Source organism: Callorhinchus milii, unplaced genomic scaffold, assembly GCF_018977255.1.
Source record: "Callorhinchus milii isolate IMCB2004 unplaced genomic scaffold, IMCB_Cmil_1.0 Scaffold2, whole genome shotgun sequence".
Taxonomy (NCBI): Eukaryota; Metazoa; Chordata; class Chondrichthyes; order Chimaeriformes; family Callorhinchidae; genus Callorhinchus; species Callorhinchus milii.
The window spans coordinates 74,895,112-74,913,641 of NW_024704743.1; the positions used below are offsets into that span (position 1 = coordinate 74,895,112).

At 38.4% G+C, this 18,530-nt stretch overlaps 1 protein-coding gene across 1 annotated transcript in view; it reads left to right on the top strand.

Moving 5' to 3' along the window:
* LOC103183385 (dnaJ homolog subfamily C member 13) overlaps positions 1-18,530 on the top strand; it is an 82,780-nt gene that overhangs the window by 11,709 nt on the left and 52,541 nt on the right. Inside the window, 15 exon segments of the mRNA XM_007900835.2 lie at positions 1,560-1,601; positions 3,141-3,180; positions 3,183-3,340; positions 3,631-3,837; positions 4,065-4,160; positions 5,046-5,137; positions 6,795-6,961; positions 7,535-7,614; positions 7,706-7,875; positions 8,914-9,013; positions 11,571-11,678; positions 16,288-16,443; positions 16,877-16,933; positions 17,466-17,587; positions 18,209-18,284. Of these exon segments, the coding sequence (XP_007899026.2) occupies positions 1,560-1,601; positions 3,141-3,180; positions 3,183-3,340; positions 3,631-3,837; positions 4,065-4,160; positions 5,046-5,137; positions 6,795-6,961; positions 7,535-7,614; positions 7,706-7,875; positions 8,914-9,013; positions 11,571-11,678; positions 16,288-16,443; positions 16,877-16,933; positions 17,466-17,587; positions 18,209-18,284 (1,671 nt within the window).

The following is an 18,530-nucleotide window of genomic DNA, read 5'->3' on the forward strand; positions in this document are numbered from 1 at the left end:
TCACTTCAATGTGTAGTAACTTACTGGTTGTAAACCAAATCAAATGGATTTGACTTAGCATTATTTATCTTGTGCATGTAATTGTCCAGCTAGTTTGATCAAATGATGAGCTGGACCTTTTCTCTGTTTCAGGTGTTCTGCTACTTAACTGCCTCAGTTCAGCATGTAAATTAACTGCTGTGTGTACATGTGCTAGAGGATTAAAAAACTATTGCTTTGTGTCTGAGTCAAGGTCAGATTGGTGGGATGAAAAGTTCTGTTATCTGTTAGGCCGCTTGAAGTTCATGCAAATCATATTATGTACAAGTCCAATGTTCCCTGTACTTTGTTTTGGTTAGAAGTGTTTACACTTTTGGAAGTAATGGTTTTCAAGGCTTTTTAATTTGTTCCTTTAACTGGCATCAAACACTATAGTTGGGGGCAGACTTCTTGCTAAGTGTATAAATGTTTTTCTTAAATATACTTGTGAGGCTATTCAAATCTGAACCTTCATAGTTAATTAAATTCTGTTTGAGTGAGATAGTTTGGGAGTACAAATTCTGGTGAATTACCTCTCTCAAATCTTGAGATGCTATGACTAATTCTGCAATATTTATTGGTACTATTGAGTTTGACTAATACAGAATTTGAAGTTTTCTAGTATATTCTGCACGTGAGGCCTTCTGGAGCAGTACATTATCACAATCTTCTCTGTAAAGAAATGTTTCTTCATTTCACTTTTAACTAGCTGTAAGCGTATGCCCCCCTTGAATTGGATCTGTCTATCAGTAATGCCAGTGAAGATCACATTTACTTTTACAATTAGGTTCTCTGGTTTCCTTTGAAATTTAAGAGTGTAACTTCAAATGCATCTGCACGTGCACAATCGCACTGTTTGGATGAAACTAGAATACATTGTGTGGTCATATTTGTCTGCTCTCCTCATTTTAAATGCTGCAATCAGATGACCCTTTAACCTCACTGATTCTGGGGAATATAAACCCAAATTCGGGTAGATTGCCCCCAAGTAATCATTGGAAAAATAAGCCTTCCGGTACTGTCAGCAAGTGGAAAAATGCATGGTGTCTGCAAACACCCTGAATTTCTTACTATCTTTGCATGTCAGCATTATAACTCCCCCTTCCTACCCCATATAGTTTTTTGATGTCTAAAGTAAATAGCGGATTACTCTCATGGGCAATCTACATTGAAGTAATAGATTATGGAATGTTTTAATTTGTAAATTATTTTGCATGTTAAACTAGAACCTGCTTGCATTTGAACAAACTTCCCACATCAGCTGTGTAGACAGTTGATTTCAAGAGGGACATGGTGAAGATTGTAAATTTGTAAACTGTAACATAGTTTTGTATAGTTGCAGTCTTGACTTAAGCTGATAGAAGAACACCAACTTTTAAGAAAATAGGACTTCTCAATAAGCCTTTATTTTATGGGTTGTATATAGCAATTACAGTGATGGCATATACTAAACACTAATGTGCCATCTTTGATGCAGATTTAACTTTTGCTGTTAAATGTTTTAAAATTTCTTGACTAGAGTATCTTATTTCCTTTTTTAGAGATTCAGGACAGAATTTTCAGAGGGTAAAATCACTGGAAGGGTGAGTTGCTAAAGATTTCCTCAGATTCCAAACCCTTAACCGGCTGACTTGTCAAGTTTTGCAACCGTTTCTTTGTTTATAGATTTGAGCTATGGCTTATCACTGAAAAGTACAGTTGACATTAGGTACCCCTTCACCATACTTAGACTCTATTTTTCGTTGGAGTTTATCTTGTATTTTAGTTTCTAGCTCACTGGATCTTTCCTGTTTGTGATTGAGAACATAACCTTACAATCTGCCTAAACTTCCTGAGTTTGAAAGGCTTCAATGGAAGTTATATTTGACCGTTGCAGATGAATAGCAATTGTTTTTGTTTTTTGTCGTGTGGAAGTCTGGTTCGTTGCATTTCATGTTTTAATGAATCTTAGTCCACATAGAAGATATGGTTTACAATTCATTACTCTGTTGCTAGTCTCGTACAAGACCCACATGATGGAATGGTATGTGAAATGAAAACTTCTTAGTTTGAGATTGAAGATAATTCATTGCATTACGCTTCTGACGGCAGATTCAGTCACTTCAGTAATGTGTAGGTGCTTTGGCTTCCTTTAAAATGTAAGTAACTTCACATATACAATGGTATTATTTTGGATGAAGCTAGAGTGCATTGTGTGGTCAGATAATCTAATCTAAAATGCATACATGTTGGTTTGAGAGGCAGTTGCATTCAACAACTTTTCGTAGTGTTTCATATAAGAAAAATTCTGCCCATTTCTTCCATCCTGGTATTTAATTTTGTTGTTGTTGATACCACACACAGCCTTTCTATGCCTCAATTGATTTGTAATGTAAATGCAGCAGAGACTTGGTTACAATGCTGTAGTGTAGAAGGTATACTATATGTAGGGTGAGTTGACCCCAGATTCCATGGTAGCAAAATTAGTGGGATCCTGTATCTCAGTGGTTAGAGCACTTGCAAGCGAGAGACCTGAGTTCGATTCTCAGCAGGGCAAACCTTGGGTAAGTTTCCTTACTCCACGCACCTGATAATAATCCCTCAAGAAAAAAACAATTATAAATTGGTCACGTTAAACCATGACTGTTTGTGGGACACTGCTGTGCGCAATTAGCTGCCGCGTTTCACCCACAACTATACAGTCACTTTACAGTATATTCTGTGAAGCGCTTTGAGACATCTAGAAGATGTGAAAAGCACTATATCAAATACAAGGATTATATTGTTGAAACCAGTACTGACATCCCTTTTTCTTCAATGCAAAAACGTCTCCCACAGATTAACTTTCACACTAGTCACTTGACTACACTTGAACAATTTAAATCCTGTTTCCACATCTTGTGTAAAACAAATTGCAAGACTTTGTACAAACACGAACCTTTTGGATGTATTAAAATTGCAGGTGTAATAGCTTTGCAATCCAGGTATAAACATTTTTACAGGTGATTGGGATTTCAGCAATCCAGACTGATATGTCTGCCTGGACCTTTAGGAAGAGAAAATATTGGTGAGATGTAAAATTTTTAAGGATCTGATAGAACTATGATCAGCATTATGAATACTATCTGTTTCACTTTTTTTAGCGATATAACTGTTACAAGCATCACTGGAGTGAAACCAGAAGTCTGTGGCCCTTGAAGTTACACCTGGAGGCATTGATCAAATTGATCCTTCAACTAATAAAATCCTCTGCTCCTATGACTACAAAAATATTGAAGGATTTGCAGAGGTTTCAGATTATCAGGGAGGGTTTTGTATAATTCATGGAGGATTTAGTCGACTGGTAAGTAACCTTTTTCACAATAGCTTTACTTTGTCTGCTAAAAGCCTAGTTTCAATATTTAATGTGTTAGACTAATTTGTAATGTCAAATTGTCTGTATTGCAAAATTGATGGTTACATTTGCAGCTAATAATAATAATAATAACAATCCTTGCATTTGATATACCGCTTTTCACATCGGGAGGACGTCCCAAAGCGCTTCACAGAACACACTGTAAAGTGAATTGACTGTATTTGTGTAATTTATTATCAGTCTGTATGCTTACTGTAAACTGCCCCTCAAAATTTCAGCATCTTTTTGCATCTGAACAAAGGGACGAAATCATCAAAAGTGCAATAGACCATGCAGGCAACTTCATAGGTATCTCCCTGCGTATCAGGAAAGAGCCACTCGTGTTTGATTTGTATCAGAATTATCGTTTTGGAAAGTACAGCAATGATGAATCAATTACATCACTAGCAGAATTCATTGTACAAAAAATTACACCTAGACATCTGGTAAGAATTTATTTTTGGATTACTATATTTAAGATTTTTAAAAAAATGTAATCTAGAGATATTAGATTTAGAAAGCAGTGCAATTATTTGACCAATAACTGCATTGATGTTTTTATAATTGTTTTGTATTGTGTGTAACAGCATAGAAGGTGGTTGTGTCTGTTATGAAGCATGCCCACAATTTCTAATTGAGCAGGTCACAATTTAATTATTTTTTTCCTTTTCAGGATCCAGTAAAGAGAGTATTAGCACTTACAGAAACCTGTTTAGTGGAGAGAGATCCAGCCACTTACAATATTGTCACGCTTAAACCTTTGGGAGAGGTTTGTATGATTTTTTTTTAAGAAGTTTAGCTTCTTAAGAGTTTGCTGTGTTTTCTTAATTTTAAGGTACAGGAATCGTGCTGTACACTTGGCAAAGAAGTGGGCAAATCCTTAATAGCTCACTTAGATGTAGGGCCAGAAGGTTCAGAGTTTGATTCCAAATGTATTCCTTTGGACAAATTGATTTTATTAATGTGTTTGCATTTGCCATATTTCAAAAACAATATTGTTATGATTGTTTGAAGGATTAGCTAAAAAAAATGAAATAACTAATTGGGAACTACCATACATTTGAGAAGCACAGCATGAGGTGTACAAAAACTTCACAGGATATGTTGGGTGCTGTGTTAGTGGGTCTGTGTGACATCCTGAGGGAAGTAGGCCAGGATTGAATAGAAGTGGATTAATATTCAGAAATGTTTGTTTAAAAGTAGCATACGTGCAAAACGATTTCATACCCAAAAGGAGGTTTGGTGCGGATGAAGTATGTGTTAAGGTGTAGGATACATTGAATTAGTTGGCTCAAATAGCCTTTTCTTGTTTTATTTGCTTTCTGATCTTCTAAGTATTTTCTACACTTCTGCAAAATTGAGGAACAAGTGAAGGGTAATTGTTAAGTTTTCGGTACAGCTTGTATTTTGTTATTATGTCATTTTAAACATACTGAAATGAAACGTATTTCAAGCAGGAGTAGACTATCAGTTCATCTAACTTACTCATCTATTTTTGCCACAAGATTCCTTTTGATGTGAATTATTTTAGTTAACAGGAACTTGTATAGTTCCCTTTTAAGATTCTTTGCTAGTAAATGGGTCAAAAATAGTCAAGAAGGGACTATTTTTCTTACAATACTGTACCTCTACTTCAGTAATCTTTTTCTTGCAGATATTTGCTCTGGTACGAGATTCTGAAAACCCTCAGCAATTTACCGTAGAGTATATTAAAGGGCAGATTCACAAATACGCATCCACCGAAAGGTAACTGATTTCAAGTATGCTAAACTAACAAAGGGAAAAAAATAGATGGAAACTTAATGCATAGAGAAACCAATCTAATATTATGACAAGAATGGAGACCATGTCATCCAGTAATGTGATTAAATCTCTTGTAAGACTATTTTGATCCTTAATTTATGAAAACGGGGATTCTAGTCTTCCTGGGCTAATTTTGACTCTCCAGTTTGCATGTTGAGAGTTCCATTGCAATAAAATGACCTATCAGTAATATTGTAATAACTGCACAACTAATGAACTAAACTTGTGCTGTATTAGTTCTGCTTGCTTAATCTTCCCTCACGTCGTCCATTTCTCATCAAGATTTGGGTTCACATTCAGATTATAAATATTGTTAAAAATGCAAATCTTAACTGGTTCCTGATTTTCTTGCCAGTTGGAGTGCAGCAGTGTGGCTTCTGATTGCCTGAATTTCAGTTTCAAAGTTTTTTTTTTTTTTTTTTGCTGTGCTGTATTTATTTTGTCTTTTTTTTCCACATAGTTTGAGTATCAAATACGATTATCCATCACATCTCATCTATGGTATCAACAGCTGTATGAAAAATCAGCTGACAAGTTTAAGCTTGTTTTGATGCATTTTTATGCTTGTCTAGGAGAGCGACGATGCTGGAAATTGAGTATTTTTGGTGTTGATCCAGTACTCAATCAGATGTGCAGACATGCACCAAACAATATATTGCACGTTTATATCATGCCTTTCACGACTTCTCAAAAGGCTCAATCCATCTGACTGAGCACCTGAGCTGGGAGTAGGAGCTGAGGTCGGTAGGCAGGAGAAAAGTGACCAAAGCTCATCCAAGACTTTATCTGATAAGTATTCAGTCAGATTAGCAGTGGTCTTGGAAACAAAGGTACAGGACGAGAGAGCAATGAGTGTCAACCATGTACATGTGGAAGTGAACTCCCACGACAATCAATAATGAGTGGGAACATTTAGATGGTGAAGACGAGAGGACCAAGGATAGAGCCTTGTGGAAAGCTGCATGTGATAGTATGGGAGGACGAGGGGAGAAACCATTTGATACCAAGTAGAGATGCGCGGACAGATGAGTGAAACCAGCGTAGGACAGAGCCATGAATGTGGAGATGAGAGCTGTTCTGAACCTGTATCCATTATTAAATAAACCAGGTTTATTTTTCATATGTCCCTTTCAGTCCACTGAGGATATTTTCATCTATTTAGTCTGCAGTAATTTCTCTTTTACAAAGTTGTAATTGAATTACCAGACTTTTGTTGAAAGCCTTTGCAGCTTCAGCTATTGATTTTTAAAGTACTGGATTTTAGGGTTCATAACCTGTGCACAGTATAAATATTTAGGTCGTATATTTTATGCCTTGTATTTATGTAGAGATGATTTGATTATTTTAAAGATATGGGCATATGAAATTGATTGACTGGTGCCCATGATTACTAATTTGTACATACCATGAATTAAACCAAGTAATCTAATGTGGGGAAATAACTAGGGAATGTTTTCTAATTTTTTGTAAACTTATTTCATACTCTTAATTAGGGTTGTGATTGAACACAATCTGATTTTATCTGAAGTAACTTGTGCTGAGACTGATTTAAGCAAATTAGATGCATTTTTGAATAATCTGAACACATTTTCATATTCAGAGATTCTCTACTGGCTAGCCTGCTGGATGGAGTGAGAGCCTCTGGTAACCGAGATGTATGTGTGAAGATGACACCAACTCACAAGGGGCAGAGATGGGGGTTAATGAGTATGCCAGTAGATGAGGAAGTAGAAAGTTTACATCTTCGGTTTCTAAATGCCCCACCAAGTAAGTGTTTGAATTCATGTGCATAATTATTTTTTTGAAAATGTTTGAATTATATTCATTAATAATAATAATCCTTGCTTTTGATAAAGCGCCTTATGTAATCAAAATGTCTCAAAGCACTTCACAGCATATACTGTGAAATGCATTGACTATGTATTTTGTGGGAGAAATTTTAAGTGTACTATTTACTGCATTAACACATCAGATGTTTTGCTTAATTGACTATTCAGATTTGAACAAAATTAAGTGGACTAATATACTGGTAGTTTTGATTTTGAATATAACTTTAGACTTTACAATTGAAAGATGCAGTTTTACATAGTAATACACTATTAAAAGCATTCTTTTTTAATTTGGTGGACAGACTCTTCATCACTTCATCATAAGGATTTTGAAAACCTAGCATTGTGTCAGCTTGCCCATTGCCTTTAAAAAATGGGTCTGTAGCTTCTTGAAAAGTAGAATTAAAATGTGCACAAAGTCAACAAGGAAGAAAGTACACTTTGGCAGCTGATAATCTACGTCTGGATGAAAACCTCATTGTAATAAGTTTCATTTCAACTTGTGTTTCAGATGGCAACTTTGCAGATGCTGTATTCAGGTTTAATGCTAATGTCTCATATAGTGGAGTTCTGCATGCAGTGACTCAAGATGTGAGTATTGTTTTCTTAAAAGCCTTACAAATCTTCACTTTCTACAAGTTTTTTTTCTTCTAGTTCTGAACATGTTATTTATTTTCTGCAGGGCCTGTTTTCTGAGAACAAAGAAAAACTGATTAATAATGCTGTCATAGCATTACTATCTCAAGAAGGAGATCAAACATCTAATAACACAGAACTAGAGAGCCAGTTTCAGGCTATAAGACGACTTGTTGCTTCAAAGGCAGGCTTTCAAGCATTTACACAGCTACCTAAGTAAGCAATCTAATGTCTAAATCGGATGGTAACCTGTCTTGTAAGTGTTGTAAATTAGCCAAGCCTGGAAGTTCTAGCACTCGTTCCTCATTTATTTCTGTTTCATTGGATTTAGTTTAAAAGCCTCAGAGAGAATATAAGTAAAAGTTTTCACAAGATCAGTTTTCTCCTGATAAGGGAAAGCAGTGGAGACTGAGGAGGCAGTTTTGTCAAGTTTCATTCTTCACACTGCCTTGTGGTCAGATGATATCGTAGGAAGTGTTGATTCCATGTTCCCTTAAACCTCAAGGTGAACCAAGCTAAAAGTAAAGGACTGATTACATGGATTTGTTTTCAGGATTTGACTGCCTTTAATCTTTTTGCTTCCATCTGGATGCTTTATCCCTGATAATTTAACAGTAGAAAGCATCCTACAAGCTTTCTGCTGTTAAATTATCATGGATGTTATTTTGTTGGATGTGCATGTACATTAATAATGATTATTATAATAAGTATTATAATAATAATTATAACAATAATAATTGTTATAATAATCATTATCAATTAACAATAGCAATAATCATTATTATTAATGGACTCAGCAAGTACATATTCCAGCTATAATGCATTTGATCACTTAGAAATTAATAGAAAATTTGTAAATTTCTTTTAATGTCAAATTAATAAATATCCACTCCCAGTGGATAATTGACTATCTATTATTCTGCCAAAGACTATTCTTTAATGCTGTAAGGATTCAGACTAAAGAAAATCTTTCAATCAATGAATGTCTCATTGATCTTGATATGCATTCTCTAGTAAAACACCATTTCGTGCATCAAAATGGCAGAGATTTAAAAAAAAAGCTGCAAATTCTTTTCTCCAATTTTGTGACTGACTGCTAAGTGGAATAATCTGAAATATGGTGATATGAAAATATTTACTTCAAATTGTAGAAATTGGAAAACGACCATTAACATTTTAAGCTTAATTGTTTAAGCTTAACTGATTTTGTTATTCTGGTGGATGCACTTTAAAGATGTAAACTATTTTGTGCAGATTTCGGGAACGATTGGGTGTGAAGACAGTCAAGGCTTTAAAAAGAAACCATGATGGTGTTAATCATTCTGCTATTGACATGCTCTGTGCCCTTATGTGTGTAAGTACAAGATCACTGTACTTGATTTCATTCAGTGTTGATTATAGTAATGTTTTAAACTTTAGGTGTACCTAATTACAGCATTTTGAGCATCAAAATGGTTTCATGGACATTTGATAATTGCAAAGTTGCTCCACTTTACAGTTTATCATGTGAAATACTTTGAGACAATCTCCTGATGTGAAAGGTGCTATGCCAAATGAAAGTTGGCTTGGTAGGAACTCAGTGAATATCTCTTTTGTTTGTCACAAAACACAGTCACTCCACTTTGCAGTATATTCTGTGAAGCGCTTTGAGACATTCTCCCAATGTGCAAGTTGCTATATCAATTGTAAATATTAATAATAATTCTTCCATGGATATTGGAGCTGGACCACAGATCATGGATAAAATCCAAGGTTTGATTTGGCTTTCAGCTTCTTCATGAGGAACTAGACCTTGTGGAAATCAAAGAATGTCGATGTAGGTGGATTTCCCCCGGGTCTTGCAATGTTCCACAATCTCGTGTAAAACCACAATCTGCGACACATGCTCTTCATGAGAACAGAATCCACTCTGTTCCTTCCAGGCCTCCAATGCGTGCTGTTACTGCTTGAAGCACGCACCACTTTAAGAATCCTGAATACAGTGAAATTTTGCTGTAGTTGTTTACCATTGTTTGATGGATAACATAATTTCAGTCTGGTACGCTTGCTGGGTATACTGTTGTACAGGATCCTTTTGATCAACTTTAGGAAAGGCAGCTCCAAGTTATTAGTTCCTGGCACGGCTGTCATTATGGTGCTCCCCCTGTTCTTTAGAATCATACAGCACAAAAAGAGGCCATTCGGCCCATCGAGTCTGTGCCGGCTCTTTGAAAAGAGCAATGTAACATCACTGTTTTGCCCCCAATTCTCTGGAGTTCCATTCCTGGAGTCCCTCCAACTCGCTCCCTCCCCTTTGAAGGCATGTCCAAACCTAACTCTCTGACCGCACTTTCGGCCATTTTCCCCCAGGCCTTTCTCAAATAGGTAGCCTTGCCAGCCGAAGATGCCCCCCCCCCCCCCCCCCCACCCGGCCCATACCACAAGGAGCTGCTTACCCATAGTCCATGTGCCATTCACAACCCCTTAATTGCCTCAATGGCTGTTATTGGATGCGATCCTACAATGTAATACGCCGAGCCACCCAGGCCGGCGCCGAGCTGCGCCATGATCCACGTCTTGGTGACACAGTGCTCGCCATCGCCCGCCTCCCAGTAGCCAGTAACATTTAGGAAATGTAATGCCATTTTCATTTAATCTCTGCACTGTTCTGAGTTAATCATACAAAACTCTGGAGAGGCATATAATTATCTATGGAAAATCTAGCATGACAAAATGTCGACTTCATACATTAACGTGCAAGCAAATGATTCCCAATCGAGTTCCTGTCTGATATTGACTCAGACAAAGCTGCACCTTGTGGGTTAACTGACACTTCATATATTGTGAGTGATCCAGACACTCACTATTCAGGAACTTAGAAGTAATTGAACCACTAAATGATAGCAGTTTTACCACTAAACAAAAAAAAACTTCAGACAACCCAATGTCTGGGATGAGGATTGAGTTAAGTGATGTAGATTTGTGGAGTAGGACACCACCAAAGGATAATCATTTGAGAATGAATACAACTAACAATATTCAGTGCGACATATGTTGATGTGTGCTTTGACTGTAACAATCCAGTGGCTACAGCATCTGAAAAAAATTCAGAGTTCCCTCGGGGTATTTAGAGACGACGGAAAAGAATAAAGCTCCAGTGATCATTTGGAGAGTGTCAAATACTGTTCCATTTTTGATGGATAAGCCAGCATACATGTTTTCCATATTTAAGAAGAGTGACAGGTCTGACAACCAATGGCTGTTAGCTTAATTTCAATATCTGGAAAATGATTAGAAACAAAATGGATGGTTACCCCGAAATGGAAATACAGTAACCCCCCGACTTACCCTCGGGTATCTGGAATTCATATCTAGATGGACTGGCCCCCATGAAAAAAAAATCCTTGTGTCTGTGTGTGGACTCCTGCTGACTCACTCTTCCAGCATGTGCCCCCACCTCACCATCCTCGCTAACAGCAGTGGCCACAGATATTGACTTGAACTCAGTTTGAATCCCGCAAGCAGAAGACAGCTTATTCGCTATTCTGTGCTTGCAAGATTCAAATGATTATAGTGCTGATCCTGGCATTTTTGATAAATGACGGCACTAGCATTGTAATTACACTTGGCTGGAATTTCCAGATGGCCAGAAGGTTCTGGCTAGCTGGGGTTTTCACCCAATAAATAAAGCTATTAATGGGTTTGTTGGTTACCAATTGAAATATCCTGACTAGCACTATCTAAACGTGAAAATGGGTTTAGATATGGCTTTCAGCTTCTTCATGAGCAATATGAAGGAATCCCAGAGCGCATTCAGCTTTGGATACTAGGTTTTCTAATTCCCTTATTCATTAATCTATTAACAAATGGTTTTCTTGGACTAATTGTGTAATTAGTTCTCAGAGTAACATGAATCTTCTATTTCATTGTAGCCTATGCATGATGACTATGACTTGAGGCAAGAACAGCTGAACAAAGCTTCCCTTCTTTCTTCAAAGAAGTTCTTAGAAAATTTGCTTGATAAGTTCAATAGCCATGTGGTAGGTATATTTACTCGGGAAATATTACTTTTGCTGATGTCATATATAGTAATAATATGACTTAAGTGAACTGGATTTCCACTAAGGTGAGATAATACAAGGATTATTAAATCAATTGTTAAATAAACAATTGTATATTTCTGGAATGTCTTTTTAAACTTGAAACTGACAGCTTATAGTGAAAGGATACATTTAAATAGTATTCATCTATCAGGTGTATTTGTTGAAAATTTTGCCGTAGGTTGATATTACCATTAATTGAGTGAGTCGCAGACTTCGGTGTGTGCATAATTATGGTCATTGGTTGTGCACTAGACTGGAAGTAAAACTATCTGTCCATTCTTTCTTCAGCACTGAGACTCCAAATACCACTTAATTTTTTTAGTTCCCAAGTGCGTGTTGTGGAAATTAAGGACTTGAACGCATGGCTAAAAGAGTGGTGCGGAACTCAGGGGTTTCTTTTTATGGGCCATTGGCATGAGTATTGGGGGGAAAAGAGAGCTCTTTCAGAGAAATGGGCTGCATTTAAATCGGGCTGGGACAAATGTCCTAGCTAAACAAATTAATAGGGAGGTAAATAAGAATTTAAACTAGTAAAGGTGGGGGAATGTATAGGTAAGAGAAACCATAAGTTAGCGTTAGAAAAAGTAAAGATGACAGTGCAGAATAGCATGCCAGATAATAGGAATATGTTAACTAGGGGTAAGAAGCTTGGCAAAGTAGATAAGGAATCAGAGAGTAGAGGAAATGGTAGGAAATTAAAAATGTTATATCTGAATGCACGAAGCATTCGGAATAAAACTGATAAATTAAAAGCACAGATAGACACATATGGATACGATCTAGTAGCCATCAATGAAACATGGTTACAAGGAGATCTAGGATGGTAGTTAAATATTCCAGGGTTTTCAGTTTAGAGGAAAGATAGACACTGTGGGAAAAAAGGTGGGGGGTGTAGCCCTGTTAATTAGGGATGAAATAAAAGCAATGGAGAGGAAGGATCTGAAATCCGATGACCAGGAGGTCGAGACAATATGGGTGGAAATAAAAAATAATAAGGGGCAGAAAATATTAATGGGAGTGGTTTATAGACCCCCAAACAATGATCACAATATAGCACAAGGTATTAATCAAGAAATCAGTGGAGCATGTAGGAAAGGTAAAGCGATAATAGTGGGTGATTTCAATCTCCACATAGATTGGGAAAACCAAATCGGCAAAAGTAGGTTAGAAGAAGAGTTCATTGAGTGTATGAGAGATAACTTTCTAGAGCAGCATACCGAGGAACCAACTAGGGGACAGGCCATCCTAGACCTTGTTTTGTGTAACGAAACAGGGCTAGTTGGCAGTGTAGGTATTAAAAATCCTTTAGGGCAGAGTGATCACAATATGATTGAATTCTGCATTAAGTTAGAGAGGGATATAGTTAAATCCGAGGCAAGTATTCTGAATTTAATTAGGGCTAATTTTGTAGGTATGAGGAAAGATTTAGGTAAAATAGACGGGAGAATCAGGTTAAGGGGTAAAAGTGTAGACCAACAGTGGCAAATATTTAAGAATGCAGTGCATAATTCTCAGCAGTCGCATATTCCCTTGTGGAATAAGAGTACCTTATGAGATAGTGGAGGCCTTGTGTCTGATCTTCCAAAATTCCTTGGATTCTGGAACAGTCCCCATGGATTGGAAGATCGCAAATGTCACACCACTATTTAAAAAAGGTGGAAAGGAAAAGATGGGGAACTATAGATTAAGGATGTGGTAGTGAGGTATTTAGAGGAGCACAATATAATTAGGCCAAGTCAACATGGCTTTACAAAAGGGAAATCATGTTTGACAAATCTCATAGAATTTTTTGAGGATATTTTGAGTAAACGAGATAAGGGTGAATCAGTGGATGTGGTCTATTTGGACTTCCAGAAGGCATTCGATAAGGTGTCGCATAAAAGGTTAGTCCAAAAGATAGGGTCCCACGGAATTGGAGGGAGCATATTAACATGGATTGGGGAATGGTTAATGGGTGGGAAACGAAAGAGTAGGGATAAATGGGTCCTTTTCAGATTGGCGGGAAGTGACTAGTGGAGTGCCACAAGGATCAGTCCTTGGGTCTTCTTAGCTATTTACCATCTACATCAACGATCTGGATGAGGACATTGAAGTTAATATATCTACAACACCAACAAGAAGATTCCATTTAGAGAGCGCCTTTCACGTCGGGAGGACGTCCCAAGGCGCTGGACGGTTGGGTCAGGACCCGAGCAGGGGGGAACAACAACAACAACAACAACAACAAGATTCCATTTATAAAGCGCCTTTCACGTCAGGAGGACGTCCCAAGGCGCTGCACAGTTGGGTCATGACCCGAGCAGGGGGGAAATGGTCAGGGTGAGGGGAGGGGAGGGAGGGAGCAAGGAGGGGGAAATGGTCAGGGTGAGGGAGGGAAGGGAGGGAGCGAGCAGGGGGGAAATGGTCAGGATGAGGGGAGGGAAGGGAGGGAGCAAGGAGGGGGGAATGGTCAGGGTGAGGGGAGGGAAGGGAGGGAGCGAGGAAGGGGAAATGGTCAGGGTGAGGGGAGGGAAGGGAGGGAGCGAGGAGGGGGTAGAGAGTCGAGAGGGGAGCTGAAGGCACGGTCAAAGAGAAAGGTTTTGAGACCGGCCTTGAAGGAGGAAAGGGAGGAGGCGGCGAAGGCACTGGGGGTGGAGTTCCAGAGCCTGGGGGCTGAGAGGCTGAAGGCCCGGCCACCGATGGTAGGGCGGTTGGGGCGGGGGACGTGGAGCAGACCAGAGCCTGAGGAACGGAGGGTACGGGCGGGTAGGTAGGGGGATAGTAGGTCGGAGAGGTAGGAGGGAGCAAGGCCGTGAATGGCCTTGTAGGTGAGGATGAGGTTCTTGAATTCATCCTCTGGGGGATGGGAATCTAAATTTGTGGATGACACAAAACTAGGAGGAAATGTCAAGAGGTTGATATTAGTCAACCTCTAACCTCAAGTGCAGTGCGATATAGATAGGTTAGGTGATTGGGCAGGTAGATGGCAGATGAAGTATAACGTAGGGAAGTGCTACGTTAAACGTTAGCACTTGTAGTGCTACGTTACTACACCAAAGTGCTAAATTGGTGGGATGTGACTAGTGGAGTGCCACAAGGATCAGTCCTTGGGCCTCAGCTATTTACCATCTACATCAACGATCTAGATGAGGACATCAAAGTTAATATATCTAAATTCACGGATGACACAAAACTAGGAGGAAGTGTCAACACAGAGGACGACATTAAAAAATGCAGCGAGACATAGATAGGTTAGGTGATTGGGCAGGTAGGTGGCAGATGAAGTATAATGTAGGGAAGTGCGAAGTCATCCACCTAGGTAGCAAAAACAGTAGAGCGGGTTATTTTTTAGAAGGGGAGAGATTGGAATGTGTTAGTGTCCAGAGGGACTTGGGTGCCTTGTACTCCAATCACAGAAAGTTAGTCTGCAGGCGCAGCAGCAATTAGGAAGGCGAACGGATTAGAGTATAAGAGTAGGGAAGTCTTGCTGCAACTGTATAGGGCCCTGGTAGGACCACACCTGGATAGGCTGACCAATTTGGGCCTATATTCTCTAGAATATAGAAGAATTAGAGGGGATCTTATAGAAACCTATAAGATCATCAATGGGCATGATAGAGTAGATAGTGGGAGATTGTTTCCCCTGGTTGGAGAAACTAAAACCAGGGGTCACAACCTTAAAATCAGAGACCAGCCCTTTCGCACTGAGTTGAGGAAGAACTTCTTCACTCAAAGGGTGGGGAATGTATGGAACTCACTACCCCAAAGGGCTGTTGATGCTCAGTCCTTGAACATATTCAAGACTGAGATAGATAGATTTCTTATTGCAAAAGGGATTAAGGAATATGGGGATAAGGCAGGGTTAGGTTATTAGCTGGAGTTAGATTAGAAGATCAGCCATGATTGAATGGCGGGGCAGGCTCAAAGGGCCAAATGGCCTACTCCTGCATGTTATGTGCAGGGCTAGTCTAAACCACCAAATCTCTGTATTCATTGGAATCGTAGTGCTTCTGTACACATTTTCCCCAGAGGGTTACCTGACTTTCATTTTTACTTTTCTTCATATCTGTATAATTTAGACACTGATTGTTCAGTTAGTGGGTAGTTTCATTCAGGTATCTCATAATGTTGGGCTTAGTAACTGCATGTACACTAATTCCAGATGTTTTCACTGATTACTATTAGGTACAGTTGCAGTACCCAAATTTTTCCTCAGGAGATTTATGAATATGTTAAGATCATTATTCACAGATTATTATTCAGAGGAAAGAAATCTAATTAGAAAAAAAATGCATCCAGCCATAATTAAGCCCACATCCACACTTTCATGTTTCTCTTTGCTGTTGTTGAGATGGTTTAAAATTAAGTTATGTTAACATAGTTTTATCCTTGTTTGGACATGATAGTTCAGAGGTAAATGAAGATGCCATATTCTTCTTGGTATAGTTTATTTGTATCCTATCAATGGAAATTTTGGGTTTGCATTGCTTAATAGACCAGAGCAATGAAGTTTGGAACTGATCGATTGTCTGCCTCCAAGGTGAAAATTCATTCATTTTTCTTGCAGGATCATGGAACAGGTGCCCTAGTGATCAGTTCCCTTTTGGACTTCCTTACCTTTGCACTCTGTGCTCCGTATAGTGAGACAACTGAAGGACAACAGTTTGATATGTTGCTGGAAATGGTGGCAGCTGTTGGAAGAACTCTTTTTAAACTTTTCCAGGTATGTTTTTAAACTTGCCTTGGAGTTCACCAAATTACACTGAGTTTGAAGGAGACCAGATGATTGGTTTGACCTGTGCAAAAATCAAATTGTTGACTTAAATTGGAGGTTTATACGGATCCAACCTCCCAAGAGTCTGACCCATATACTGCACTGTATTTTCTCAACCTTGACGGTGTAGATGTCAATGTACATTAGCTTGGTTCCATTTTTTAAAAAATGTTGTGCAAAAATGGGAGTCTCTTTACAAGGTAAGAAGGACAGTTAATTTTGCAACATCATGTAAGATCAATTTGCAACATCATATGCATAAAATTCCTTTTGAGACTTGCGCTCATGATTATCGCTTGATTGCACAACCCTATCTTAATGTTTCGTGGGAGATGTTCAGTAGTTTTTCTGTATGAAAACTATTTGTTGTACTTGCTTTCAGCACCCTTCGATGGCTATTGTGAAAGGAGCTGGCTTAGTTATGAAGGCAATAATAGAGGTAAGCTTTATAATAGATTCTCCAAAGGAGTTAGTTTTGTAAATTAAGAATTGATTGGGTCACTGAGTTTATACTATGAATACCAGAGGTTTAACAATCTTTTGTCTGGTTAGTTAGCTGATCTCAACTAGGACATCATAATGGATGCCATGAATATTCTTGACTTGCTGATATTTGAGGGAAGGAGAAGAAAGTAGTTGAACTAGCTCCTACTCCTAATTTCTATTTAATGACCTTTACTGAAATGTAAATGCATGACTGTTTAGTCTCGGTTGATAATGACAACTGGGCTCCAGTCACCTTGAGGTAACTTGCCCATTGAACCAAAGCTATAAACTCTCCTCATCTGAGAAATGGATCGTATGTCTTTAAATATGGGAATGTAAATAGACAAGGCCATTAAATATGCAGATTCAATAGCATAGCTTTTATATTATGGGCATTGAATATAAGAGCAAGAAGTTGATAAACTTTTACAAGTCATTGCCTTGGCTACAATTTTACTGAACCATCTCTATTTCTTCCTAATAAGGAAGGTGACAAAGAGATAGCTGCAAAAATGCAGGAGCTTGCCTTGAGTGAAGGTGCCCTACCACGTCATTTACACACCTCAATGTTTACAATTAGCACAGATCAGCGGATGCTGACGAACAGGTATGTACAATTGAATCAAAGAATCGTACAGCACAAAAAGAGGCCATTCGACCCATCGAGTTTGTGCCGGCTCTTTGAATAGAGCAATCAATGTCAATTCCACTCCCCAGCCCTTTCCCCATAACCCTGCAAACCTGTCCTCCTCAAATACCCGTCCACCGCGTTTTTAAAAGTTTTTATCGAATCGGCCTCCACCACCCTTTCAGGCAATGAGTTTCAGATTCGAACAACTCGCTGCGTGGAAACATTTCTTCTCACCTCCCCCTCTGCTTTTTTTAGAGACTATTTTGAATCTGTGACCTTGAGTCACCGACACACCCACCAGTGGAAACAGTTTTTCTCTTTCTAACCTATCAAATCCCCTCATGATTTTGAAGACCTCTATTAGGTCTCCTCGTAACCTTCTCTGCTCCAGTGAGAATAATCCCAGGCTCTCTAGCCTTTCCTCATAATCAAGGTCCCTCATTCCTGGTACCATCCTTGTAAATCTCCTCTACATCCTTTCCAATGCCTTAACATCCTTCCTATAGTGTGGTGCCCAGATCTTGTTTCACTAGATTGTGTTTCCAGCTATAAAATCTGAAAACAAAATATTAATGATGGAAAATTGTTTCTATTCAGGCAGTTAAGTAGGCATTTGGTGGGACTTTGGACTGCAGAAAATCTTACAGCATTAAATTTGCTAAAACGTATTTTGGTAAGTGAAAATTTAAATTGATCTCGAAGTCGTGTTTATGTTCAAGCTTTTTAAAGCATAATACTTTGGTGTTAATACTGAACAAATTAGCAGGTATTTTTGCTTGACAAAAGATACCAAATTCTGAAAAAACATTTCATTTGATATAGTGCCTGAATGTCAGGACAATGTGGCAAAGTTCTTCACAAAATTGACTTTAAACTAGTGATTTTTTTTGTAGGCAAATAATTCACTTGTGTCTCAGAT